Here is a 27,188-nt window from a genome sequence, read left to right on the forward strand (position 1 = left end):
ACCCAAATATTGAATACAATGAAAGCAAGTATTCAGAAGCAATAGAGCCAGCAAATTGGCATTCTATCATTAGAAAATGACTTCAAATTGTTGCCACTTAATTATCTCAAACAATTAATGTCCAACATTAACGGTCCAGAAACTAGATTTTCAGTTTACAATGATATAAAGCAGAGAAACACAGAAAATCATCACATTGGAGAAGCTGCAATCAGACAATGTTAGGAATTAATAAATTATGAAAATAGCGGCGGAAACCGATCCATTGTTGCAATTCTAAAGTTGTTTTTCCTCCGTGCAGTTTTTCTCTACAGTTCAGCTGCAATATAAACTGGCTACTTTTGCCAAAAGGTATCATATCACATGATTCCTTGATTCAGCATTTTCATATCTCTCTCTCTCTCCCTCTCTCTCTCCCTCTCTCTCTCTCTCTCTCTCTCTCTCTCTCTCTCTCTCTCTCTCTTTTTGTATTTATTTTTCCTCTCTTTTCCTCTGGGATTTTAGCATCCAACTTCTAATAAAGGCCCGGACGCTGTGAGTCCAAAGTAATTCTACCATCTGGATGAGGGTCCCTTTTTTCCATTGGTAAGCACAGTGTGACAGGATGAATGAGCCACAGCATCCTCGTGGGTCCAAGGCCATAAGATCAGAGGCTGACTGTGTTTATCAGAACTGCAGCTTTCAAGTCCCGAAAGCTAGCACGACCAAAACAACCAGCGACCCGTATGAATTCCAATGAAATGGAAAAGAGGGCTCTGGGTGCTTTATACTCTGGACACAACATCTGAGAAAGAATTTGCATGTTCTCTAAAAAGGTGCTCGCCTCAGGCTGAAAATAAACAAACAACAATGGCTAATAAGTGACTTAGTTAACAATCATGTCCAGTTAATCGTACACCAATCAGCACGATCAAGGCTGGAGATTAGTATTCATCTAAATCCACTCCAGGACCGGTAAGAGCCAAGGACAGAGCCGTGGGGTACCTGAAGAGCACAGGAACCACATATCTTATCTCCTTCACAAAACCAGTCACGTTGTTCATCTCCAGCACAAACCATATATTTATCTGGTGTCATCTTCTTGAACCCGCCCAGAGACAAATAGTACATTAGATGCTGTGTCAGGATGGCTTTTGTAGAAGGGAAATGCTTGGTTTATTTTGGATTGTAAGGAAAGTTCAAATGAACTACTTTGTGAAATAATGTTCTGGATAGTTTTACAAAACCTTAGAAACTTTCAAGGACTTAGCTCCGGCTCTACAATTGAGTGGGAAGCCTGATGTTTGAGGTTTATGACTGGAAGGTCTTTCAAGCTCAACAAAGGGTTGTGCAGAATAAAAGAAACTTGGCACATCTATTCACTTTCAGTAAATGTGAAATGCAAGTATTAAACAGTACTCGATCAGCATGTGTTGTAAAGGGCACACATTCTGTTCATCTCCTGAAACAGTGACGTCACTACACCAAAGGCAAATTGAATGAGGATCTTCTGACTAAACTAAACATAGCAGCAAATATACTTAAAGGTCACATAAGGAAGCAGAGACAATACATATGCATCCACTGAGAAAACACGTATTATATTTAGAAATCCTAACACAAGTAACAACTGAGTGTGAACAGTTCCCAACTTGCATTAGAGCTTTGAAGGCACTGACAATTTCAGCAAAGACTATTTTTGTTACAATCATAATGTCCATATTTCCATATTGTATTGATGCAGAAGAGTTTTTGGACTATTAGTTATGATAGAAGAGCCTAATCAATAGTCGAAAGACATTGAAAGGGAAATTAATTCGCAGGGAGCTGGTGATGGTTGCACTCTGCCAGCACCACCAAGTGGGCAGACACAGCAAAGCAAAATGCAAAACTTCTAAAACTGATTATTTATATTGTGGGGTTCAGTGTTTGTGGATCATTCCATGTAATTCAGTGACATTCTGGCATATTCCCACTCTGCAACATGTTTGAACTTATTTTAACTTTTTGACTGTGAAATAGAGAGCATATGACAAGCAGTAAAAGTCATAGGTTTATATTGAGGAGAAAACAAATACCTCGCGTTTAAAAACGGAATGTCTGCAGAAGCCGTAGACACATCTTAATAATAAGTCTTACCAAGTGAGGTGCCCAACTCCCGCTCATCTAGTAGGGAGCGAAGCTGCGTGTCTTGTCCCGGTCAGAAGAGTGGTACGGAGAAACACAAATATAAAGATGAGCTGAAGAAGATATATCCTCCGTTCTGCTGCGTCTCTTGTCAGAAATCGACCTCGGTAAAACTCCTTCTCTCCCTGCAGAGATTCCTCTGAGCTTTCTCTCGCCCCTCCGGAGCCCGGTGTGCTATTTGTGCGCCACAGAGAGACGCTCCGCGTGCCGGTGGCTGCTCGGCGCACGGTTTGTAATCGGACACCGAACTGTCGCGCTGCGCCACAGACAATGTGCCTCCGCTCTTTGGGGAGGGAGGGGGACACGGCTGCCAAAAAGCAAAACAAAACTGTCCTTTAACTGAAACAGTCGGAGCTTGTGCACAAAAGGGCAAGCGGAGTGGAGGTGGACGACGTGTCCGATGCTTGCTCCCAGTCCCAGCTGCGCATCTCACGAGCGAGGTTTTGATGGCTGAGGAGTGCGCCCCCACTTCGCGCGTCGGGGAAGAAACGTGGCAGCGGCGCACAGCTGTCCTGCAGGTGGAGGGCAGGAATACAATCCACTAAACTGCGGGGGCTACAAGAGGGATGGCTGACATTTGGACAAGTTGAGCTATTTCGACATCTTTACCTCAATATGCTCTCTTGATTCCAGCAGTTAAATTCCCCTGTGGGTTGTCTCTTCCAGGGAGGTCAGAGGGTCAACATCAGCCAAAGAAAAGCAATCACCCCGAGAGCATTTGCATGTTAATCTGGGAGTCTTAGCCTACATTTCAACGTATAGCCCTGCTTATAGACAACTAAAAAGATTTGTAGAGCCGTTTCCCCCTGCAAATCCTAGAAAACTGCATCCTCTGTAACAGAGCTGGTAAGGATTCAGTTTCAAGGATGCTTAGTGAAAGAAGTGCTTGAACCCTGGCATGCATATCTGTCACCACTGGGACTCAGCTGTCCAGTGTTGCCGATGAAGTGTTTTGTAACTGCTTTAACAGAGACAATAACAGTAAAGAGATTAATTTTTCCACAACAGCAAATTTTAGAAAGTAAAAATATGTCATGTCAGATATGACACACACTCACATGACGTGTGAGTGTGTGAGGAGAGAGGAGAAGTGACAGCACTGTGTTTCTGTGTCTTTGTGTATTTTAATAGTGACATCCCCAGTTCAATTACCTATTTATCCTCTGGTGAATGAAGGCAGCTCCTGTCAAGCTCCAAAAGCCCATAGAGTGTCTTTCGTACACAGCTTCAGGGCTATGACAGCAAGTGTGTGTCTGTCTTTTTGACAGACATGAAGTGGAGTCAACAACAGCCTATTATTACGCCTCTTCATTCAACAGGAACGTGCTTCTGTGAATGCCCTGGCTCCTGTATACCCACATCTATATTCAAATCAGGTAATTTTCATAAAAATGTAGCTACCCACAAGGGGGGGGGGGCAACTCTGGGAAATGCGTGGGTAACCTTTTCTTTTCTATTGCTGCTCAGGGAGCTTTCTTAAAATATCGGAACAGACTGGATCAAGGTATGGCACGCCAAAGGCCGTGTCAGCGCTCGGCAAAACAATAAACTAAAGTCTCAAATGCTAGTTTCAAAATCATCAAATATAGTTTCATCCACCGAAAGTGCTATGACCTCCAGAACTTTTTTCCTCCCCGCTTCAGGAATTGCAGACTCTTTTACTCTGCATGCATGCTCTCCCGCACAATAGATGTTTTAAAAGCGTAACCCACAGAGCTCCAGCTGAGCTTCAGAGTGAGGCTTCGGCTCTGAGCTGCACCGAGAGAGCAAGTTTCATCAGTAAAAATAATGCTGTGTCTCTGAATGAGCCATCAGACTCGGTGATGGATGGTTTGGAGTACATTAGTTCATGATGGGAGGCCTGAGAAAGAATGAATCAAACCGACACTGGCTTTCAAGTCTCCTCTGGGGTGTGTGTGTGTGTGTGTGTGTGTGTGTGTGTGTGTGTGTGTGTGTGTGTGTGTGTGTGTGTGTGTGTATGTGTGTGTGTGTGTGTGTGTGTGTGTGCGTGTGTGCGTTTGTGTGGCCACCATTGTTGCTCAGCATTCCTGTTTTGATGTCAAGCAAACCAACTCAAGTTGCCAGGCAACCACAAAAAATTTAGTTTCAGAAGAAGCCTCCTATATTTCACCTGGTCGTATAAGATCTCAGTAGGGTGTACAGGTGTATGTGCGTACGCTGTGCCTGTTTGCATAGCTTTTGATCTCTCGGCTTTTTGAAGAAACAGGGTTTTATATTCTTTGTAGTCTACTAAGTGCAGTGACCAAACACTATTTTCAAAGCAATGTCACACTGAAAGAAGCTGAAGGCCAACTTTTATGTTATGGAAAAACGCCACACCAGACGGGACAAAATACTGTGATGAGAATATTCCCTGGCATATTTGGTGCTGTGTTTGCTTCTTGTTTATCTGTGATGGCATGTGTGAGCATTGTGTGTATCTGTATACAGTGACGGAAGGAGGGGAGATGCTTTGGTGCCAAACCCCGGTTGAAAGTAGCCATGCTCCCAGAATCCCAAACGAGCCATCTGTCATGCAGTTTCTCTGCCGTTTTTTCGAGACCCAGGTCAGCTCATACCTTGCAAAGAGAACCAGCCAACCAGCCAGCCACTGGGACATGAGAAACACACCTAAACACCTAAATGCCAAACTTTCACATGTGGGGGTTGAGATTTGGGCACACTCTGATGCTTTCACATGTGCATGATTGTGCAGGAATGACTGAACATGAGTGACTCAGAGAGTTGAGAGGACAGGTGAGTGAAAGAGAGAAGGGGTCATTTCCCAGGAGCAAAGGAAGTGTGGGGGAGGGGGGGCAGACGGGTAGAGGGAGGAACATGAAAAGATAGCAAGGGTGAGAGAGAGAGAGAGAGAGAGAGAGAGAGAGAGAAACCGGCCAGCTGTGAGAGACTGCAGTCATTCCTCACTCTGAGCTCCATACCTGCAGACTCAATGAGCCATCCCATGATGCAGCAGGGCCAAAGCCAGGCGATTTCTCAGGCTTACTCAGCCTTACTGCGGCCCTGCAGCATCCAGGGCCTTGTAGAGCCAGGACTCCACAAAGTCTACTTTCACTGCCACGCTCCACAGGAGGAAGGATTGGGCAATGATGCCATAACTGTCACAGTGTCAGTGGAAGTATGTCTGCGACAGCAGGGACAGCCGTTCTGGAGATGACAGACTCAGCAAGATTATTAAGAGGCTGAAGTTTATCAGATCTGAGATGATACCTTGAGCCCTTACTTTTTCTCAGTCATGCTAGCGGCATGGCTCTAAGGATGGCTATGTCGGTTTGAGGCGTAGTCCACCATTTTGGTCCAGAATGAAATATCTCAACAACCATTGGTTTGATTTCCATGAAATTTGGCTTACATATTCATGGTGCCCAGAGGGTGAACCCCAATGACTTTGGTGATTTACTGACTTTTTCTGTTGCTCCACCAGCAGATTAAAGTTTTCACCTATCCTGTGAAATAGCTCAACATTTTGTCACACAATTGAATACAGACATTCATGGTTCCCCCATGATGAATCCTAAAGACTGATCCTCAGAGTTTTTGTGAAATATCTCAAAAAGCAACCCAGTTGCCAGAAAAATATGTACGCAAACAACGGGACACATTGAATGTCGACATTTCTGAACTAAAAATAAAGTTTAATAACTATGTTTCATATTAGCTTTGTATAACGCTTGTAGAAATGCACAATACCACATGGTTGACATTGTGAAACAACTGGGTAGGGTTAGGCAACAAAGCTACTTTGTAATAATATATATAATAACCACCGTAACTCACACAAATATATAACAACCGTGTTTGCGGACTTTCTTAAGTAAAGCAACATATGCAAAGTCAGCCTTTAGTTTTGGTTTCACACGGGACACAAACAGCGGTCTCTTGGGTGAAAGTCGTCCCATCCACCACCCCTCCCATCCATCCTCAGTGGACTGTCTTGCTACTTTACTCGTTATTATACCACGTAACTTTCAATAATGGTCACTTGAAATACTACCCCAGTTGCTCTGCTCATCAAATGCAAAAACGTTGACATTCAATGTATCCGTGGTTTGCAGAATCGTAGCCTACAACTTTCCTGGCAACTGGGCTGCTAGAACTATTGGATCAGGATTAGTTCAAACACCTGCTTAATTAACTTTTCATCCAGCACCACCATCAGGTCATAATGTTTTATTTCTCCAATACTTTGGTTTATGACCAAATACCTGCAAAGCTAACAACATATTCCATCAACCTCAGCTGTACTTTGTGTTCCGTGCCTATTAGCAGATGTGAGCATGCTAACAAGCTCAACCAATATGATGAACAAACATTATACCTGCTAAACATCTCAGCATATCATGTTAGCATGCATTGTAGCATTCAGTTGTTCAACTGTGCCTAAGTACAGCCTCACAGAGCCGCTAGCATGGCTGTAGACGCTGTAGCTTGTTTTAAAATTTAAAACCAGGTCAGAGTCTGTTGTAAAAGAAAATTCTTCACAGGGTGAAGTTTATACTCCCTGTTCTCACTTATAAGATCATTATGGAAGTTTACACCATCTTAATCTTATTTCTGTGCGTCACAGGTCACATCAGCCCGCTACAATGTAGTGTAGAGGCGTGATCGAGTGTTTTAGGGCCCGGTCCGTCCAACGGCAGGGAATGAATGGACTGCGTGAGATAATGAAATGCAGCACCAGAGTCCAGCGGGGTCATCTTTCTCGCTTTCTGCCCAGATTCTGGCTGGCTGTATTTGTCTTTGTCCTCCCCTCTATGGCCCATGATGGATAACAAAAAGAATATGGCTGATGGTGAGAGGTTTTTTTTTTTACTTCTACTCTTCTTCTTTTTTAGTGTCTTCTATTTTTTTTTTCGATCACCATTAGCAAAGTGGCAAAGTTAGGGGCTGGAGAGATGAACTCTGTGAAATTCAATCATGGGAATTGAAGGTTTGGAGGCGTGAGGTCTTGGCCCCATGGGCCGTTTGGAGATTGCCTGAGATTAATTAATGTCAAAATGAAGAGGTTGAGGCTGTAGAGGACAATTATGTATGTGACTGCTGGGCATGGTGTTCGCCATTCACAGTGAAGACTGCAGTCTGCTGATTTTCCTCTGTGTTAAGAAGATATTTTATTCCCAGTCAGTAAATTTGAGAAGCCAAAAGCAATTTAAGTGATGATAAAGTAGGCAAAAGCTACCCATGGCTAAATGGATAGAAAAATAAAGCCACTTATGTAAGTACTCAAGGCGCGTATAATCCAGAGGAGCCACAGTGGGGAAAACTACCATCATCTCCTGTGCATTGTAATCTTCTGAAGGCAGACCCTGTGTTAAAAGAGGACTACCACTCAATTAAAAGAATTCATATTTAATTTATATATCTTGGAATTGTCCGGTCAAAACATGTTACGTGTTATTTTAAAAAAAAAGGATCTTATATTACTATGGCAATGCTATCAGCTAAAAATATAACCTTATCAGCAGAAAATCACCCTGCAGTCACAGCCACTTTCCCACTTCCATATAGTCAGTGGAGACTTACATCCCAGATTAAGCAGACAAATAAACTGTTTGCTGCTCTTCGTGGCTGCAGGGGGCCGAAGTGATTGTTTACCAGCACTGGACCAACTGTCTCAGAAAACAGCAACAAATCCTCTAATTCCAAACTCAGCAGAAGCAGTTTCTTTTAACACTGTTGTGTGTTTCGGTGTGACTTCACTGGCCTCCCTCCGCACGGTGCTGTCTGTTCTCTCGATGCACAAGTGTGTCCTCGACAACTGAAGGCACAGACATCACACACTCCAATATTACATCCGCAGAGAGTAGATCAAAGAAATGTGCGTGAAGTACTTTGTGCCTTTGTCTCCATCTTTCTAACTCTCACATTCAGGCACAAAACAGAGCAGCACCTTCAGACCGGCCGACGTAGAGCGAGTTTGTATTGGTGTGAACCGTGATGCACTCTAAGCAGGTGTGCGCAGGAAATCAAGATTGGTCTTCTCGCTACGCTGCGTTTCTATCTCCAGAGTTTTGGAAACCTTGATTTGTGTGTGCTTCTTAGGTCTGCAGAGGAAAACGAAAGATGTGAAAAACCTGAGGGGCTTTCACAGTTTGCTAGTCTAACGGATACAGGCGGAAGAAATTGAAAAGCTTTGGCAGAAATGTTTAGCTTCCATTAAAATATGTATTCCCTTAGTAAATGTAGCACATCGCTGGCTTTGTATATCACAGAGCTAATCTTCATATTCCTTTCATATCACTGACGTTCATAAACTGGCCCATTAAAAAGGAAGGAAAATAAGCAAGAAGGCTGACAACAGCAACCAAAACTTGCATTAACTGATCAAAATCATACTAATTACTGGGATATTATCATTTCTTATTATTCTCAGTAATGCAGATCCTTTTTTTTTTCCATAATGGCACAGGAACTCATTAGAAAAAAGGCACCACTGGAAATACAGACATCCATCATCTCTGTACGTCTCCTGGAAGGGCCAACTGCAAGAAACTGTAATAACCTGCCCATTCTTCTTTGCACTCATGCTTGGGTAATTGTTTTTGCCTCACTTTAGACAAGTTAATTAATTTCAATTGCTGACAGCTCTCCAGTCGGAGGTTAGATGTCAATGCTGGACCAGGCTGTGTGGAGGAGGGAGAGTCTGTTATTTATGTTTCCATTTATCAGAAAAAAATAACTGCACGTTTGAGCGACAACTTACCTGTGAGCATAATGAGACACACTTCTCTCTGCAGACGCCTTAAGAGCTGCTCCGCCTTCTGATGCGAGAGAGTGAGATCATGAGAGTCTCGCGTTCTCCACACAGTGGAACGGGGAACCGTCAAAATGGCATTATAAGACGGAAGCACCTGCTAGGTTTCAGGAAATTTAGGCCACTCGGCAAAAAAGGAGGAAACTCTTTTTCTTGAAGAAACTCTTTTGCTTCGGCTTTGAACAAGCCTCTCCCACCCCCCAGAGTCACTTTCACCTTTACCCATCTTTGAGGCATGCCTTTGCACAAGATGAAAGCAAATGTCTGAACACTTCAGTCAGGATACGCTAGACAAACCATACGGAGACAGCTCATGTGAAGTAAAGTGCCTCTAAGAGCAAGAATTCAAAGGAGAACAAGAGACCACCGACAGTTTGTGATGGTTTAATGGTATTGGCCAGACTGCATGCTTTTTGCACTACATTTAAAAAGTTAAGTGGGCATGATGCACTTTATTAATGTAATAATGAAGTCACATAACTAATTAATTCCGGTAATTAGACTCAAAGGTGGTGTCACTGGTAATCAAACAACTATGCTGCTTATGTGAGGTGTCACGTCTGTCAGAAATGCAGACCTACTTGCAGATCTTTTCATTTCTAAACTTTATTTGATAGAGTAGAATATAGGAAATTTGGTTCAATTTCAATCTCCTTTTGAACGCCTTGCTCAACAACAAGTCTGCAGTCATGCTAGGGCCTGAATATCACACATTCCCCTTATTCATCTTAATAGAACCTTGACGCCATCCGGCGTTGCGTTGACCAATCACTGTTTATCTCACAATCCTTGTGAGGAAAAATAGAATGATTGCAGTCGCAATAAAAGTTGTAAAAAGCTGTTTGTGAGTATTATAAATGATTTGATTATCTGATAAGCCTAAACGCTTTGACCTGTTACTATTATCAGACTTTCCAGATCACTACTTCTAACAGCACCAACCACCAACAACATCAACACAGTCACCTGCATTGTTTTAACACAGGGCTGTTTTCTAATGCCAGGATGCTAAACAGCAGTAAACACAAAAAGTAGGCTGGATGTTATTAGCTTTACAGGTATTTAGTCATAAACAAAAGTATTTTGGCAGCAAATTTAAACCTACTGAACCTACATGAATGCCTGAACTAAATTGAATGACAATCCATCTAATAGTTGTTGAGAGATTTCATTTTTAGCCACAGATTTTAACCTCATGGTGGCGCTAGAGGAAAAGTCAGGGGAGCATCAAAGTCATCACATGTAGTAACTATATTATTGCAACTGCATCAACAGTGTAATTACAAAACATGATAGACCACTGAAGAGACACTTCAGCCCACAGTTTACAATATTTAAAAAAGTAAGGTGGCATCAGCCATTGAAGATCTCGATTATGTTAGATGATATTCGCAGCTTGCTTTTATGTTGCAACATTCAATATTAGATCTCAAGCAGGTTTCTTTTCAACCGCTGATAACAGCTTCTACAGCATTAGTAATAATCCACTTCCTCAGCACGCAACACCTAACGGAGACTGCTCCATATGCGAGACATTTTGTTAACCGACGCCAGGAGATGAATGCCGCTCTGGCCGAGCGGTGGAAACAAATAGCTTGTGGGCTTTTTAAAGATATATTGCTGTGTGAATCATGCAGGAGATAGATCAACGAATATTACAAGCTGTTTGCAACAGATTTAAAAAATGAAATATTTATTTCCTCCTAATCCATTATTAATTCTGGTGTTCATCGGATGTCTGGGAGAGTCAACAGAGGAAACAGAGGAATTCATTCTGAAGCCCATCATGTTCAGACATTTTGATTTGCTTTTAGAAGACCAGGATGTGCTCTATTGCATTATATGGAGGTAACAAAGCAGACCTTATCTGTGCTAGTCTACATTTTAAACAGCAAAATACTAATTATTTCTTAATTGTACACTTGCAAGCTTTCCCTCAGAAAAAGGAGCTGATTTCCAAGTGTGATGTCTTGGTTGGAACAGGCTACAAAATGAGTAAAGAGTCTGACTTTGTCGAGCCAAGTGAGCGCTTTTCACTTCAGCGACACGTGTATTACCATAATAGCTACATGGGGCCCCATCAGCCCCCCGATTGATTGGTTAATTGCTCAGTATCCCTCAACTGTACCCCGATGGCCGCCGGGTGTCGCCTTAGGGATTGTGGGATTGTGTCAACATTTCCCCATGCCATCTCATTCATTCCCTCTTTCTGCTACTCGTCTACGGAGCGTGAAGCATGAGATTGGATTTACAGTGTAATGGAATAAAGCACATTGTTTCTCTTTCAGTGAGAGAGGAGGAGAGAGCCGATAAAACCCCAGACTTGCCCAGCTGGAAAGTTGATCAAAAGCTGCGCATACGGGAAGGAAGAATTGTGTTTGTTTGTTTTGCCCTCTAGTTAAGTTCACTTCCCACAAAAACGAACGTCTTTTGGCTTCTTGGTGCTGTTGTTATCGATTTGTTCTGCCGTCTTATTCCGGGTTTTAGAAGAAGAGTAGGAGTGAATAAATGAGGTCATCATCAAGAGATCAAAGGCTCTGATTTAACAGGTGTTGTGTTTTCCTCCAAGAAGCCTGTCGTGCAATTTGTATAGAAATAGACAAGATGAAATTCATACTTGTTGGTTTAGTACATTGTTGTGGCAGCTGTGATGAAGATTACTCAGAAATCTTGGCATTCATGCCACCCCAATGTGAAAGTTAATCAAGAGGAATAGAATTATCTGCTTTTCTTTGAGATCTACAGAAAGTCCATTTTTCTCTCTTGACTCCCATCCTTTCATTTCTATTCACAGTGAATAGAGTGCCATTATCAGTTAATTAACTCTTATCTGCGTTACTGTTACAACACTAACGGATTCCTGTGTCACGCCGAAGCACAAGTTACAATGTCGCCGTTTATTAACACAACTTTTTTTTAACATTTTTACTTCCATATGCACGAGGTACAAGCAGAGAGAGGAGAACTGTAGATCTATTTGTTCGGGTTGAAGCAATGAGACTGGAAGGTCAGACTAGATGTAATTAGTCAGAATCCTAATGACTTCTTTTGGAAACTGGCGCTGGCAGCCTGTCGTTCAATTTACGCTCTTGACTTTTCAGTTGCTCTTTATCAGTGCGATAATGCAGAAGTTAATCACCATCTCGATGCAATGAACAGCAGTTGGATGGAAGCTGCAGGTGCCACAGTCTGGAAATAATGTAATAATAACAATTGAAATTTGCATTTTAATGCATTTTAATTGCATTGTAATGGTTTGGGCTTCCGTCCATACCATTGCAAATGAGACATAGAGTAAGTAGGGTTCTTTACCTGGTTCTTTGTGTTGCAAAACTACAGAACAATGCCACTGGTGCTAGTCTAATGAGAAAGTGGGGAGAGCAGACGTTTTTAAAAAAGAACACTCTGTCTTAATTCAATCTTGCAGGAGTGAGGGCACACAGTGTTTCCAGCAGCTTTATTCCAACTATCAACTTGTTTCAGGAGTGTGAAATCAGTTAGTAGACCCCGCAAGACCAGAGGACATAAAGAGACAGAGGAGAGAGCACAAAAAGGATAAAACGATAACTTTTCCTTTGTAATTGGACCTGTGATAAAAAGTAATAGCCTCAGTAAAGCTAGTTGATAAATCAATAAGTGGATCAGATAATTGGCAAAAATGGGTGTAATTTAAATAATTTTCAAAGCAGCATGGCTGTGTAGATGTTGATCTGTTGGTCGGAGGAACAGACACTCATGGTGCCCAGATGATGAATCGTAATGACTTTGCTGATTCCCTTACGTTTCACACGCACCACAGATAAAACAAGATTCGACCTTTATGCTCCGAGAACTTGAGACATTTTATAAACCAAATTATTATTTCAGATGAATTGACATTAAACATGTTGCATCTCAATCTCAGTAACTCACCAGATCTCTGTTAATACACAAGTGTAATAATGTAAAAACCACGAATCTACCAGGCATTGCAAAATCAACTAGGGGCCACTAGCATGCGCCCCTATCTTGTCTGATATAATATTCTAAATAGATGTAAAAGGTCGACCAAACAAAAAGTGCTGACGAATCATATCTTTTATCCAATATCTTATTAGACAGAATCTCCAACATCAGCAGAGTTTGCCAACATGCCACATCAAAGAGAGTGTAGGAGTGGACGCGTCCATCCTAATTAGTATGATAGAGCGCTCTATCTCTCACACACACACACACACACACACACACACACACACACACACACACACACAAATTCCTGTACGATTTTTGTGAGGACACTCAGTGACATAATGAATTCCTGAGCCACTTACTCTAACCTTAACCATCACAACTAAATGCCTAACCCCTACCCTTACCGTAGCCCTGACTAACGTGAACCTTAAAACCAAGTCCGGTCTGAAGGTCAACTCAAATTGGTCCCCACAAAGATAGGTGTCCAAGGTGCCCATACACACACACACACACACACACACACACACACACACACACACACACACACACACACCTGAGCCCAACTCTGATTCCCTGCTGTCTGTACACACACGTTCCAACTATGTCCCTGGCAATGGAGGCATGAAAAATATTGGCACATTCAAACTCATTAAAATACATAGAAGCTGATGTGTAAATATGCACAAAAAGCCTGCTTGTAATTTTGTGACATTCCTACACACAAACACACACACGTACTCTCCAAGATTATTCTTGGTGATGGCAGCATGTGAAATCTTGGCACATGTAGTTGAATTCTGCATAGTCAATGTGAATGGGTCTGACTGCCTGTCATCTTCTGTGGACTTGCACTTCAAGCCTGTAAGTTGTTTCTGTGAGGGAGTTCCAGTTACTCAGCAAGCGCAGTTCGGCCAAAACATCAGGATTCAATTAAAATGTAAATTCCTGCTAAGCTGATAAACGGGAAACAACAGTCCTCTCAGTGTCTCAGGCACCAGACAGGAGGCGTCTTTTTTACAAAACAACTTGGAACTTGTTGTGATGGACAGCAGGTGAGCAGTGAGGCCCAGCAGGGAAAATGCAAAATTAACACGAGGTCAGAGGTCGGCAGGATTCAGGCCATTCAGACGGATTTGCAGACTGGTCTTGTCTGTGCCGTTTCCCTCACCGCTTCTCTTGCTTCCTGCACAAACACCTATCTTCTGTGTTTTGCAGGTCTTTGTCTGGTGTATTGACAGTTCCCCGAAAAACTCAATCTGGTCTGCACCTGCACCTTTGAAGTTTTTCTACAATCTGCACAAGCGGAGAGACATTGTTTGAAAGGAGCTGACACGCTTCTTCGACTCGTGGTACTTTAAAAAAGTCAGCAAATGCACGTCACGTCAAAACCCAATACGCTGAAGGGCAAATGCAACACTTTGGAACACTAACTCCAGATAAGAATTACAACACTTCTGCAAGTCAGATACATATTTCCAAACTGTTGTCGGCACCAACTCTCAGCTGAGGAGGGAATTTCTAATTTTCACTTTTCATCATTCAGATTAAGCCAGTGGAGGCTATAAGTCACAAACTCACTAGCCTGGATGACAGCTTTCCATTTTGAAAAGAAATTCTGAGATTAAAAATGCAAAACATGCCGACTGCAGAAACAAACTTATTACACTGCTTTCTCGCCGTTTGGTGGGACTACAACTAGTACTGGAATCTTTCAAACTCAACAACCTGCCACCTCATTATGCTCACACACATACCTGTCTGCCCCAGGTGCTCATCCTGCCCCCTTCTGACATCCAGACATCCTCACTTATCCCGTCATCACAAAGGCACAGGAGCAGGCCGTCCCCGCCCTCTAGATTACATCTGTACTGGTGGCCAAGGAGACATGATGAACCTGCTTATCATGCTGTTGACACTTGATGTTGATGGAGGCTGGGATGGACAGCCGTATTTAAAAAAAAACACTGTGAGGCAAAACACACACACACACACACACACACACACACACACACACACACACACACACACACACACACACACACACACACACACACACACACACACACACACACACACAGTTCTATTACGGAATAGAAAAGCTGCTTTCACCTTCTTAAAATCTGACCCTGATATCATTTTACTCTTTCTGAGTTGTCCTTTGCAACCACTGAATTCTGTGCCTCATTACTAATCAATGCATTTTAAATGACATTCACTTATAATAACTCATGCATGTCCACTGCTGGATGATGATGGCCTCAAGGAAACTCAACTTGATTATACAACAGTGGTGGAAGTACTCACATCCTTCACTTAAGCAAAAACTACCAATAAAAAAAAAAAAAGGGTAGAAGACACTACTTTATGAGTAAAAAGGGAGTAAATGTACAGAAATACTAAAGCTAAAGTACTTGAACAATATATACGACATTATTAGATTGTTAATGCTGATGCTTCAATGCATAAGTTGCATTTTCTGGTTGCTGGTTGAAGTGGAGCTGGTTGGATCTGCTTTGTAACTAGTGAGGTAGTTTTGTCTGGTACTTCAACACAAGATAAATCGGATCGGTGGTGAGATGATTCATGGGGAAGAAGAAAAACAAAGTTCTGTTACACAGATTTGCATTCTTTTATTTTTAGGGTATATTTTAGAGTTGTAATTTTTTGGGCCACAAACAATTCTATAAACGAAACGTATATAGTTATATTAATTACGTTTAGAGGAAAGTTGGGAACCACTGGTTTAATCTTTAATAATCATGTGTTTATGTAAAATTGAAATCTGTAAAATATCTTCATACATCAAATAAATGTAGTGGAGTAAAAAGCATACATACAAAGTAGTACAAAACGGAGACTGCAGGTAAAGTGTGAGCAATTTCAAATTGTACCAAAGCGCAGTACTTGAGTAACTACGTTGTCACTTTCCACTGCTGTTTTTCCTCACTCAAAGTCCTCCTGTGCAAAGCAAACATCACGCCAAATGCCCGAGCAACTGTTTACACTTAAACTGACATGTTAAGTGTTTTAACGCTGACACGGTTCACCCATTCACTGTTGTTTCTGATCTTTGACACTATCATAGTAGTAGTAGATTTATATACTTTAAATGCATATTACAAGCCGTAGTTAACTGGATATTTAGCTACCGACCCAAAATAAGGCAGGAAGCTAGAAGAAAACAAGTGATGGTGTTCAGACAAAGAAAGGAAGAAATCTGTTAGCAGTTAAATGACCTGCGGAACCCGTTAACGTTCCCTCTGTTGTGATGTTTTACAGTCCTTGAACAAGGACCCAATATGAATTTGTAGGGAGATAAAAATTTAAACGGTGTAAAATAACATCGTTGGTCAGGTTACTGACGGGTATCCCTTCCTGAAATGACTTTGAGATGGGAAATCAATAACAGGCACATTTTTGACATCTTATCCAGCCTCACCCATGCCTGGAATGTGTCCGTCTTGCTGAATTTAAAAGGTGTGATGTTTTTTTCCACGACCGCTGCGTTGCATACTAGTCATTTCATAGCCAATTCACCGACACATGCAAGGCTCGCAAGTGCAATACATCTTTGACGGACAAAAGGAGAGTAATTGAGCCATCTATTCTGTTTCTCAAATGGCCTCGAAGACCTCAATGATCTTGGAAGGGCTTCGGCGAATATCCTTGAGGAGAGTGCTCCGTGTTGCATTCATTATACAGCTGTTTGTACTGAGATGTAATGATTAGTAAAGCGGTTTAAATGATGGATTGTTGCCCGTTTCCCAAAATGCAAATATTTCCCCTGAAAGCATCAATTACTCAACGCCAAACCAGTGCACAGCATACAGGAGTGACAAACACAGAGTGTTTATCTAACTATATTCAACACTGACGCAATATATACTGTCACACAGAAATACGTGAAGGAAAGCTGCATTCTTGATGGATTACATCTACTTTAATGTTTAAAGTGATATCTGAATAGCTGCTCCAAAACAAATAGAATCGATAAAGCATTTTAATTCCTAATGATACTAATATATATATATATATATATATATATATATATATATATATATATATATTTTTTTTTTTACCATTACAGGAATGAGAATGGGAGCATTTCTTATCATAATAAAAGAGGTCCACATCTTTCCTCTTCTGTGGCTTGTTTTTGCAGTGGGCAGTCAGATTTATCTGATTTGTCTCATACACAATATTTCGCTTTCCAAAAAGGTTCATAATCATGTGTACACACATTGTGAATTGTTCAAGCTCGGCTGATTTGTATGCAGCTTAGCGATGCGGCAGCTGAGAGGCCAAGATATGAAAAATTAATGTCCTTGAGTATCCACTCTGCTACATATTCCACGAGGGGGCTGTACTATTGATCTTGATCAAGCCCAATTTTGGGGGGGTTTTCCATCTAAAGAATAAAACTCTGGAGCAAATCTCGATGCCATTTTACCGTCACAAAAACATGGAATAAAATGCATCAATCAATACTGAAGCGACGGCGACAAGGAGCGCTGCTTGTGTCGCACTCAGCACACGGGCTCAGCAACAGGTGCAGGCGGCACAGAAACATGTGGGGGGGGGGGGGGTCATCACTGGTGCAAGACTGCTCTCTAGTGGCACGTCATGGGATCGCTTTTTGGTCTAAAAACAATACTTGTACATTTATAGCATTTTATCCCTCGTGTCATTACTGGTTGTTAAGACAGTTTTCTAAAAGTAGACACATCCAGGATGTACCACTCAAATGTAAGTCTTTTCAGAACAAAGAGATAGAAGACATCACGGGCAACAAAACTGCCTGTGATGAAAAACAAAGAGGGATTTTGAAGAAACTTGTCAAATAAATAAAACATTATTTTGACAAGCATTTTCGTGCAGTTCTGTTTACTCGTCATGGGGATTGCTACTCAGCCTGGGAGAACGGTTATATGTCTTGAGTGTCTCTGGGGAAGCTTTTTGAAGTTTGCGCAAATAAGTTGTCTCGGTTTGGACTTGAGACTTCCAACAAAAATGTATCAAATCTGCTAAAAATAAAAGTGGTAAACCCCAAAAAGTAATTTCACATCAATAGAAGCAAAATTAACTTCTATTATGAGTGTGAAATAAAGGAAATATGGTCTTTATCAGAACCAAAATGTAGCAACTGTTCCTCTGCAGCGCAGGTAAATTGTTTAGAAGTGACACCACACCCCCACACACACACGAAAACATCAGCACAATTATGAACAACAGTTTAATACAGAACACGGATTACCCCCCCCCCCCCCCCCCCCAGACTCAAAACACAAAACTCACAAAGCTACAAAGTGGAGAGATGTGATAAGTCAACCGCCGTGGGAATGAACATGAAGTCATCAAACAGGACATACATTACAGTGGGAGCCGATCGTCGTCAGGCTGCTGCTGTCCAAGTGATGTCAGCGGAGTTCAAAGCTACATTCCGATTTGTACTTTGCAGCTGCTCTGTTGCAGACATATTTTAAAATTCACAGGAAAGACATCAGTGATGGACGCGCCACGATTTGTCATCACAATATGAAGGATTATCAATAAAAACACATTTCATATAAACTCCTGATTCTCCGTGAAGATCCCCTTATACTTTCCCAAAGGCCTCAAATACATTAATACAGCGTTCATATTGTTTTTCTTTCTCTAATGTTCAGAAAGTGTACGCGGGTTACATTGTTGCTGAAACAAACAGGAAGTGGATCATTTGGGTGCATCGTCTTAACAGTGTTATTTCCGGATTTTCTGAAATGCAGCGACACAAAAAGCACGGTAACAAGTTCTCCCAAAGCAACGCTCCACCAGAGAATATAAACACAGGAAGCACACAAGGTTGGCTGACCTCTACCAGCCTGTGGTAGATAAACATGGAGATCACACGAAATAAACATTTTTTTGGTTAGTCTTCATTTTGCAACAATTATGAAGAAAAAAAAAAAAAAGCGATAACTGAGTTTTGTCGATGACTTTTTAGCCTTCGGCTCCAAAGCTGTTGTGAGCCTGAGTTCACAGCCCTGTGAGTATTTTTTTTTTTTTTTTTTTAAAAGGATTGTTTTCCTTTTTTATTTGATACAATACAATTCATAACCGATCTGATTATCTTACAGCTGGATCTACGACTACAGAAAGTGTGTTTTCATATGCGTTAAGGGAGAGAGAGCGACAATTTCTCTCAGATTTCTGAAGACAGTTTGTCCAAAAGTCCACAACTTTTTAAAAGACACAGAAATAAAAAAAATTCATGTTTATTTTGTTTGCGCAGATCCTTGATTTCTGGCATATAGGCGCTAATATAAAAGCAGCACCAGACAGAACCCAGCAGTAGAGGTGATGATCAACGGAGAACAATCTCTTGTCTACCGCCATAAAGTGTTCATTTATTTCATCAACTTGTTCCGCTTGTCCTCGCTCACTTCCATTCACAGACGTAACAGGCACTTGAATTGCCTAATGTCCCAGTTTAATCACCGTGATATATTAAACATAACCAGTTATGCTAATGATGTAATTATTTAAGACAATTAGTGCATTCATTATCAAATAGTTCTCCGTCAACATACTTTGTCTTCAACTAACGCGCGTGCAGTATTAATGAAGCATTGAAAGTAATAACAGTTTGCTTAAGTTGAAACGCTTACTATTTAATATGCACGACTCCGCAGCAAGGTGCGCTGGAGTCTAATTAGAGCGTCTACGCTTTGGATTGTCTATAAATGTTATTAAGTTGCCGGGCTCCGAACGTCTACACTAGACGCACACAAAAGGTCAAGTCTCAAATGTGATGCATCCCGGTAGCAGGAACTAAAACAGGGCTCATTTCCCAAACATGCTTGCACAATGATTCAAGTGGTTAGATATGTGAGAGGAAGTGGCCTTGGACAGGAGGCAACAGCTTTATCAAACAGAACTCACTTGAAGGTATCTGTTTCTCTGCTTATCCGTCTCACGGACTCCCTGTGAGCTTAGAGGTGAAGGGTACCGTCTTCCTCCTTAGCTGGGAGGCAGGTTCTGCATTCCTGACTGAGGCACACAGGCTTGCTGATGGCAACCGTTATTGCCAAACTCAGATGACCTTTTTCTTTAGTATTTTTTTTTTTTACACAGTACAAAGTAGAAAAACAACACGCACGCACGCACGCGCGCGCGCACACACACACACACACACACACACACACACACACACACACACACACACACACACACACACACACACACACACACACACACACACACACACACACACACACACACACACACACACACACACACACACACAGAGAGCTAGGCTGGCTACGATCACTGAGGTTGAATGTAGGAAGGCAGTGCATGGAAAAAGGCAAACTGGTATCAGGGATCGATTAGGTGGACCTGCTCTCGGACTGGGACTCGCTGGGGCTCACGGGGACGTCTTGTTGACCGACTTGTGTGGGGGGAGACAGTGTGTAGGGGGGCGGGGCTTCGTTTACGCTAATGGCGTCTGCCTCAGAAATAAAAGGAGCTTGATGGGAGGGAAGAGCAGCGTCGACCTCGTCGACATGAGCACACTCGCTGTAGGGAGGGGGCTTCAGATCGTCCTCTGAAAAGGAAAGGAGAACACGGGTCAACCAGTTGATCAGCAGTCTAAAGACATACATGCATTAAAATAACTTTCAATATTTAGGCTAAACGATTAACCAAAACACAGATTCTGCCACATTTACACTAGCGTCATTGCATCCAACAATGTTCCCAATTTCCCAAAAGTGTGCACAGGAAGAGACGGGCTAATCTGACAAGTAAGAGACACACAGGAGCAAAATGCGGTGATAGAATTTTACTTTTAGGAACAACAACAACAACAACAACAACAACAACAACAACGTGTCAGAATCTTTGAAACCCAGGGATGGTGAGGAAGGACAGACAAACTTCGTCGGATAACACTGACCCCAGAGCAGTGGTATCCTGAATCCTCCTCGCCGCGCTCATCAAAAAAATGTTTGCCGCACTTCTTTTGAATTTCTTCTCGTCGCCAAGTTGTTATCCTAGTCGTCTTATTATCCGCTCAACCGTTTCCCTCGTTTGCCGTACTGCCATTGTGAAATTCGCAACTCCAATACGCACGCCTCTCCTTTACTCAGTCCGACAACACTCCATTAAAAAGGTTACGCATGAGCAGTCGTCTGTGAAGTCGATGGCCTACCATATTTTTTTTGATATCTGATATCTCAAATGGTTGCAGAATTAGATTGTACGCTACATTTTATCTGCGCAGACAGACATTTTTATTTGGAAAGTGTAAGAAGCAATGTTATACGGCTGCAAAACCTACCTAGTACTTATTATACATTCAAATATCCATATTAAAAGCATGCCCTGAAGAAATATCCTATGTGGGGGCCAATATGAGATCTTGTAATAGAATTAGTGCCGACATGTCACCACTTCCACCCACTATAACCACATCCTGCCGTCGGACGGAACAAGCACATCGGATCAAATTAGAAGCCAGCTCATTCATGAGCTCACAATGACATGTTGAGAAACATAAATAGGGGAACACAGAAAAAAGGAACTCACCAAAATGTGTACGGTGTACTTTGCAGTTTAAAAAGCAAACAAAGTACTCTGTGTGTGCATACATGCGAGAGTTCATTAAGAATCAATAGAGACAAGTTTACTGATGCAAGTCCTGTTCAGACTGCACCTGGTGGGAATTAGCTGGTTGTGTCAATGATCCCTATAATCAGTAAGGTACATGAATCTCCCATCGATGCACCGATTCTGATGGAGTCCTAATGCTGGTGGTTGTAAGGAAGGTAGAGAACAGTTTTTGTCATGTGTGGTTCCAGCCTGTGCAGGTAACTGGATTAACACACTGTACTCTGATCAGTGTTTGCGTTGCGTGTGGGTTAGGGTGAACTGCAATATTTTGCTACCTTAGAAATTCCACTGAACCAAGCGTTTGAAGGGAAATGTTGCTCTCCTTTCTCACAACATAACGGCAAAGTCCGGAGCGGTCACCTGGTAACATTCCGGCCTTATGTTGCTTAAGTCTCCGTCCGGAAGAATATGGAAGCATATTTTTCGCAGAAGCACAAATGGCACATCTCAATAGGAGCACATATCAACCTACAGTTTTGCACAGTAAACCTTTGATTTCATTTCTTAAATTAAATGGTCAATTCGATTTGTTTGTGGGAAAGTTAATCCATTAGATTAAAATTGGTAAAATAGTCGATTAGTGGATAGAAAAGAAGTCATTAGTGGCAGCCGTCTTCTAATGCCAGTAGAAACTAAGCATGTTGTCCCAAAGGCTCAGTTATCTTCTCCTTTTCACTATAACACACCTAGCAAAGCCATCACCACTGAAAGCTTCTCACATTGACCTCGGCTCGCTATCACAGAAAGTGAAACTATGTAGATACAGAGAGTTCAGGGAATATTCTGGACTTTCCCCATTACTGTCGCTCACAGGAAACTAGGAATGAAGGAGTAGAAGGGGTAAAAATATAAATAAAAACCGTCTTTCTGCCTCAACTCAAGCAGCAGACACATGCTAGTGTGTGTGTGTGTGTGTGTGTGTGTGTGTGTGTGTGTGTGTGTGTGTGTGTGTGTGTGTGTGTGCGCTACCTCCAGAGACAGCCTCATATGGTGGTGGCATGTCCATGTGGGAGAAGGATGCAGCTGGTGGCAGCGCTGTGGAGGGCTCTTCTATGGACAGGTCATCCTGGACACCATACCAACTGGGCCAGACAGAAGTTTGCTGCAGAGGGAAGGAAACACACAGAGTTGATGACTCGCACACAAAAAAGCAGAAGCATAGATACATTCACCAGTGAACATAAAAGCTAAAGCCAACAATAAAGACGTCAACACTGCTGCGAACACGATCAGGATACTAACCAGGCTGGTTTTACTGTACACATCTCTAGAGAGGTAATTGCTGCTGGCCATGATTATAGTCTTCCTTTAATCTCTTTGCTCCAGGCCTAGATTGACAAGCGCGTTTATACGCACTGAAGTACAAGCGCCACTAAAACACACAGCCAGACACTATTCTAGAAGAAGAATACATGACACGGTAGGTGTGCTGGGCTGCCTGCATTACAGTTCTTTTCTGTATTTTAACATGCGGTTTCCAGCACAGAACGTTTTCAGCCCAAACCTGATGAACCATGTTAACGCCCCATGAAGGCGTTTACACAAAACGCAGGGGCGAGACGGCCAACAGTGAATCACATAAATAGGCAGTGGTTGTCTACATTACACTCGCTGTGTTAATATCATTTACAAAGATTTGAGTTCAGTCCTTTTAAATAAAGAAAGGATAGTGCTGCAAGTAGCCACAGCATGGTCAGATGTATTAACTGATCAGTTAGAGAGGTTAGTAAGTATCTCTACGGTTTGAGCATTATAACAAACGTGTTAGCCATTTTATCTCCTCTATCAGCTGTGAGGAAGCTCTCAGCTCTCGTTTTTTTTAACTTTTTTATTACCGATTGATGCCTTTGACTACGGTTTTAATTAGTTCAAAATTGCCATCCTGTTGTTGTGGGAGTGATAGAGTGTGATGAAGAAAGATGCAGCACAAACAGACCACGCCAAGATTAAGATCATTATAATAGTCACTATTTCTGCAGGCCTACAGAACTGATAAATAAGATGAAGTTCAATCACCTATGAACAATTCATCTTCCACTCCTCTCTGGGGCCTATATGTATCAAAAGTTTTCCCCTCATGGCTCTTCTGGGTTCACTTTGTCTTTTTAGGTAGCCGGGAATTAGGCTGTCCAAGAGGTAACCCCCCCCCCCCCCCCCCCCCCCCCCCCCCCACACACACACACACACACACACACACACACACACACACACACACACACACACACACACACACACACACACACACACACACACACACACACACAATGTTTGATTCATTTAAGCCCGGGACCTCCACGAGTCGTCTTGGCGTCTCTCCAGAAAACATTCAGGGTGCCGGGTTATGGATGACCGAGGGGCCTCCCTGCTGCACATTCCATTAAAATCTAAACAGGGAACATTATACACCAGACGAGAGAGAGGGAACAACAGAGAGAGGAAGAAAAGGATGCAGGAGAGGATATAGAAGCACGCAGAAGAGCTGTGGAACAAGGACAGATTAGGAGTAGTAGGAGGTAGAAGAAGCAAAAAGGAGAAACAGTGTGAGCAAGGAGGAGGTAAGAGGACTTCAGAGGTTGTTACTTCAAATGTAATTAGCAGCATTTTTTGTGTTGGATCAAAAATAATTTGTCCATAACAGATCATTTGAAAATAAAACGACAAGAAAGAAATGTTTCTTCACTTCTATTTACTAGAACTGGTTTTCCGTTGGCCAAATGTTTTAAAACACTTTGTTGGTAGTTGGGGACACCGTCTTTTAATTAGTTCCCTTGAATCAGCTTAGAGCGACCTTCCACAAGCTCTACGGCCTCAACTGTATGTCTGAAAAAGACAAAGACTCGGATTGAACTTCCTCTAAAAATCTGTCACGTGTTTCAGATAGAACACAGGATATGTTCACTGATCTGGGGAAACCCAGGCCACAAGTCCAGTTATCTCCGAGTTTCAACTGCTTCATTTATTTATTTATTTTAACAAGTGAGGCATTTCCTGTTACACAAATATTCCAAGCCACTCTATAAATATCACAGCTAGTGCCTCTTGGATAGAAGTACTGCAATGAGAAATACCTCAAAAGCTGGGGCAGTGGCAAGCTAAACAAAAAATGACTAAAAAACACTTCTTACGGAGACTTCCATTTAAATTAATCATTTCTTAAAAGATATGTGCTGATAACGCTTTCATTCATGCAACATATTTTGCAATAACCACCAAGTAGTGGGCAAAAGAGAAATCTGTTTTATATAAATCACGGAGCATAGTTTGGGAAGGTTCTAAATCCCGGAGATCGCTTCCAGGTGTTTTAGAGAGGCAGTAAAGCAGAAAGGCCCGGGGGGGACGCACGGCCATGATGGCTGTCTAAACCTGTGGCATGGCCCACAGAACAGACTTGATACAAATCGATGTTTGGGGGAAGGGATTACTATTCAAGACGCATCACTGAAAACATCAACACAAATAAAACTACATTCAACGAGCACCTGAAGGGAACAATAAAAGATAAGGCTGCATTTACTGAATATGTATGAAAGGCATGCGTGTCAGAAAAACGTAAGAAGTTACAAAGCAAACAGATAGTTTTGAAGGATTCTTAAAAGAGCAGCTCAAACTTATCACATTCACTAATCACAATCTTAAGCAAATTAAACATTAGAGAATATATATATATATATATATATATATATATATATATATATATATATATATATATATATATATATATATATATATATATATATATATGGAAAGCACAAGAGGCATGCTTTGCTGTCTGTGTCTTTACCGATGATATTTGCACACAAAAAATCTCTCATGTATAGTTGAAATTTTTGCAAAAAAAAAAAAAAAAGAGGCTCCAGTTACACTTTCTAACTGAACGTCTGTCAAGGCTGTGACCCGCTCAGCTAGATCTCTGTTGTCAACAAAGTCACACAAACATACCAGAAAAATGTAAGCATACAAAGTACATGTAAACCATGGAGCCTGCAGCTATTGATACACATCCACACATTCCCTCAGTATGTCACAAAGTGAAATTCAGCCCGTCCTGTGAAAGCAACCGACTGAAAACCACATGCCCTCTCTCTCAAACAACTCCTCTGTAAAAATGTAGCACAACTGTGACCTTATTTGACACTTTCTCTCACTACAGCAAACTCCAGTTGAATGAAAACAGGACATCAAGCAGGGTCATGCTTTAAGTGCAACCCCCCCCCCCCAAAAAAAAAAAACAACTATTTTGTCATAGCCATATTTGTCATTCAAAATGTCAATTTTTGCAAAAAGAGAACAAATTTGCTGCTATGTTACTCATTCTTTTTGCCGAGTGTACCAAACTCAAGTCTCTCAGCCAACGTAGAGATTCTGGTTAATACCTAAACTTTAGAATTAGGCTAAGCCATAATAAAGGCAAAACCTGGTGACGCAAAACCACTTCAGTTAGATTATATGTTTAAAATGTAGGACATGTGTGTGTGTGTGTGTGTGTGTGTGTGTGTGTGTGTGTGTGTGTGTGTGTGTGTGTGTGTGTCTGCACTTACACTCTGTCTCTCACACATCTGATGAAGGTAGGCCCTTCCTCCAACAATGACTATCTGAGCATTGCGTGGGTTGCTCAAGTACGCTGCCAGCTGCCTTTGTCTTGATCGGTACCAGCAAACGTAGAAGAATATCTTGATAATGATAAATATAATAACAACTCTGAAAAGACATGGCGAGAAGGGGGAATGAGTTATGGATAGGCAACTGTACACATCAGTTGTATACTCCATCTTTAACTTGTAAAAGCAATGTAATAATAACTACATGTTATACTCACATGTACCAGTACAGCTCCATTTTGGTGAGATGTCAATCAGTGAGTAGAGGCTCTCATAGCTGATCCCTGGCCAATACCACAACTTAGCCCTTAAACCAATAAGAATTCTTAGTTATTCTTCCCTGACCATTACCGTGCTTCATTTAAACAATTGATACACAGTTGTAATCAACACCAGCTCACTTTTACAAAAGCAGAAGCTCAGGGCATCGCACCGTTAGAGCTAGGTTGAATTTAAACGTTAAAGCACTTTCTGTAACTTAAAACAGATGGTAGGTTTAGCACGACGGCTAACTTTGCTAACGTCACCTAACTTAACTGAATGCAAACACAGGAACAGGACGTTTGAACTTACTGTATAGCGACAACTCGGCCTCGTGAATTAGCTGAGGCGGTGTGCCATTCCCCTTGTCTCAGAGATGTGATGCGAGTAGAGCTCCAGGATCAAGCTGAGGCTAACTAGTTTAGCTTTAGCTAGGCTAAGGTGCAGGATTAGCAGGCCACAACAACAACAGGGACTAAAATTATACTCTATTTTACGTTAACGTTACAACAAAACAACGAAAACAGACCTGCTTTATGAACATGTCTCTTATTATCATATACAAGGTTACTGGCTAGTTGTTCGACAAGCTACTGTTCAACTTAAGCTCAAAGAAACAACTAACGTTAAACTAGTCGTACGGAGTTTTAGCTCGCAGTAACGTTTACTGACTTACGTTAGCACACTGCTGTCCGCTGGGCTCACAATGGGCGGTGTTCACTGGAGTGATGCCTTTAGTGTTTCCCGTAAGCTGCTCCCACTGTTTATCGGTTCGTTTTTGCGTT

The 27,188-nt window shown here is 41.8% G+C and overlaps 2 protein-coding genes across 4 annotated transcripts in view; both read right to left on the reverse strand.

The window, feature by feature from the left end:
* Window positions 1-2,612, reverse strand: part of sema5a (sema domain, seven thrombospondin repeats (type 1 and type 1-like), transmembrane domain (TM) and short cytoplasmic domain, (semaphorin) 5A) — a 109,670-nt gene extending 107,058 nt beyond the window's left edge. Inside the window, exon 1 of one of the 2 annotated variants that reach the window (XR_011102841.1) lies at window positions 2,119-2,612. The gene's annotated coding sequence lies outside the window, so the exon portion shown is untranslated. The remainder of the gene's footprint in view (window positions 1-2,118) is intronic. The other variant, XM_068709818.1, reaches the window with a different exon arrangement.
* A 15,555-nt stretch (window positions 2,613-18,167) lies between these two features.
* On the reverse strand, window positions 18,168-27,149 carry si:dkey-118j18.2 (uncharacterized). Of its 2 annotated transcripts, none has more exons than XM_068709820.1 (5): window positions 27,080-27,149; window positions 26,361-26,449; window positions 26,083-26,242; window positions 22,514-22,646; window positions 18,168-20,477 (listed from the first exon to the last, which is right to left on the reverse strand). In XM_068709820.1, the coding sequence occupies exons 2-5, from the start codon at window positions 26,378-26,380 to the stop codon at window positions 20,260-20,262; spliced, it is 531 nt and encodes a 176-aa protein (XP_068565921.1). In that variant the 5' UTR covers window positions 26,381-26,449; window positions 27,080-27,149; the 3' UTR covers window positions 18,168-20,259. The 2 variants fall into 2 exon arrangements, with proteins under 2 accessions (XP_068565921.1, XP_068565920.1); XM_068709819.1 differs by lacking the exon at window positions 27,080-27,149 and adding an exon at window positions 26,716-27,070.
* Window positions 27,150-27,188: the final 39 nt, after the last annotated feature.

The sequence above is a fragment of the Cebidichthys violaceus genome, unplaced genomic scaffold (genome assembly GCF_023349555.1).
Source record: "Cebidichthys violaceus isolate CVI_PGR_0920_01 unplaced genomic scaffold, fCebVio1.0.p SCAF_15, whole genome shotgun sequence".
Taxonomy (NCBI): Eukaryota; Metazoa; Chordata; class Actinopteri; order Perciformes; family Stichaeidae; genus Cebidichthys; species Cebidichthys violaceus.

Coding starts and splice junctions, on each gene's coding strand:
- si:dkey-118j18.2 (XM_068709820.1), bottom strand. CDS start 26,380: ATGGAGCTGTACTGGTACAT. Junction 22,647..26,082: donor AGATGTGTGAGAGACAGAGT/GTAAGTGCAGAC, acceptor TTCCCTCTGCAG/CAAACTTCTGTCTGGCCCAG. Junction 20,478..22,513: donor ATATGAGGCTGTCTCTGGAG/GTAGCGCACACA, acceptor TTTCCTTTTCAG/AGGACGATCTGAAGCCCCCT.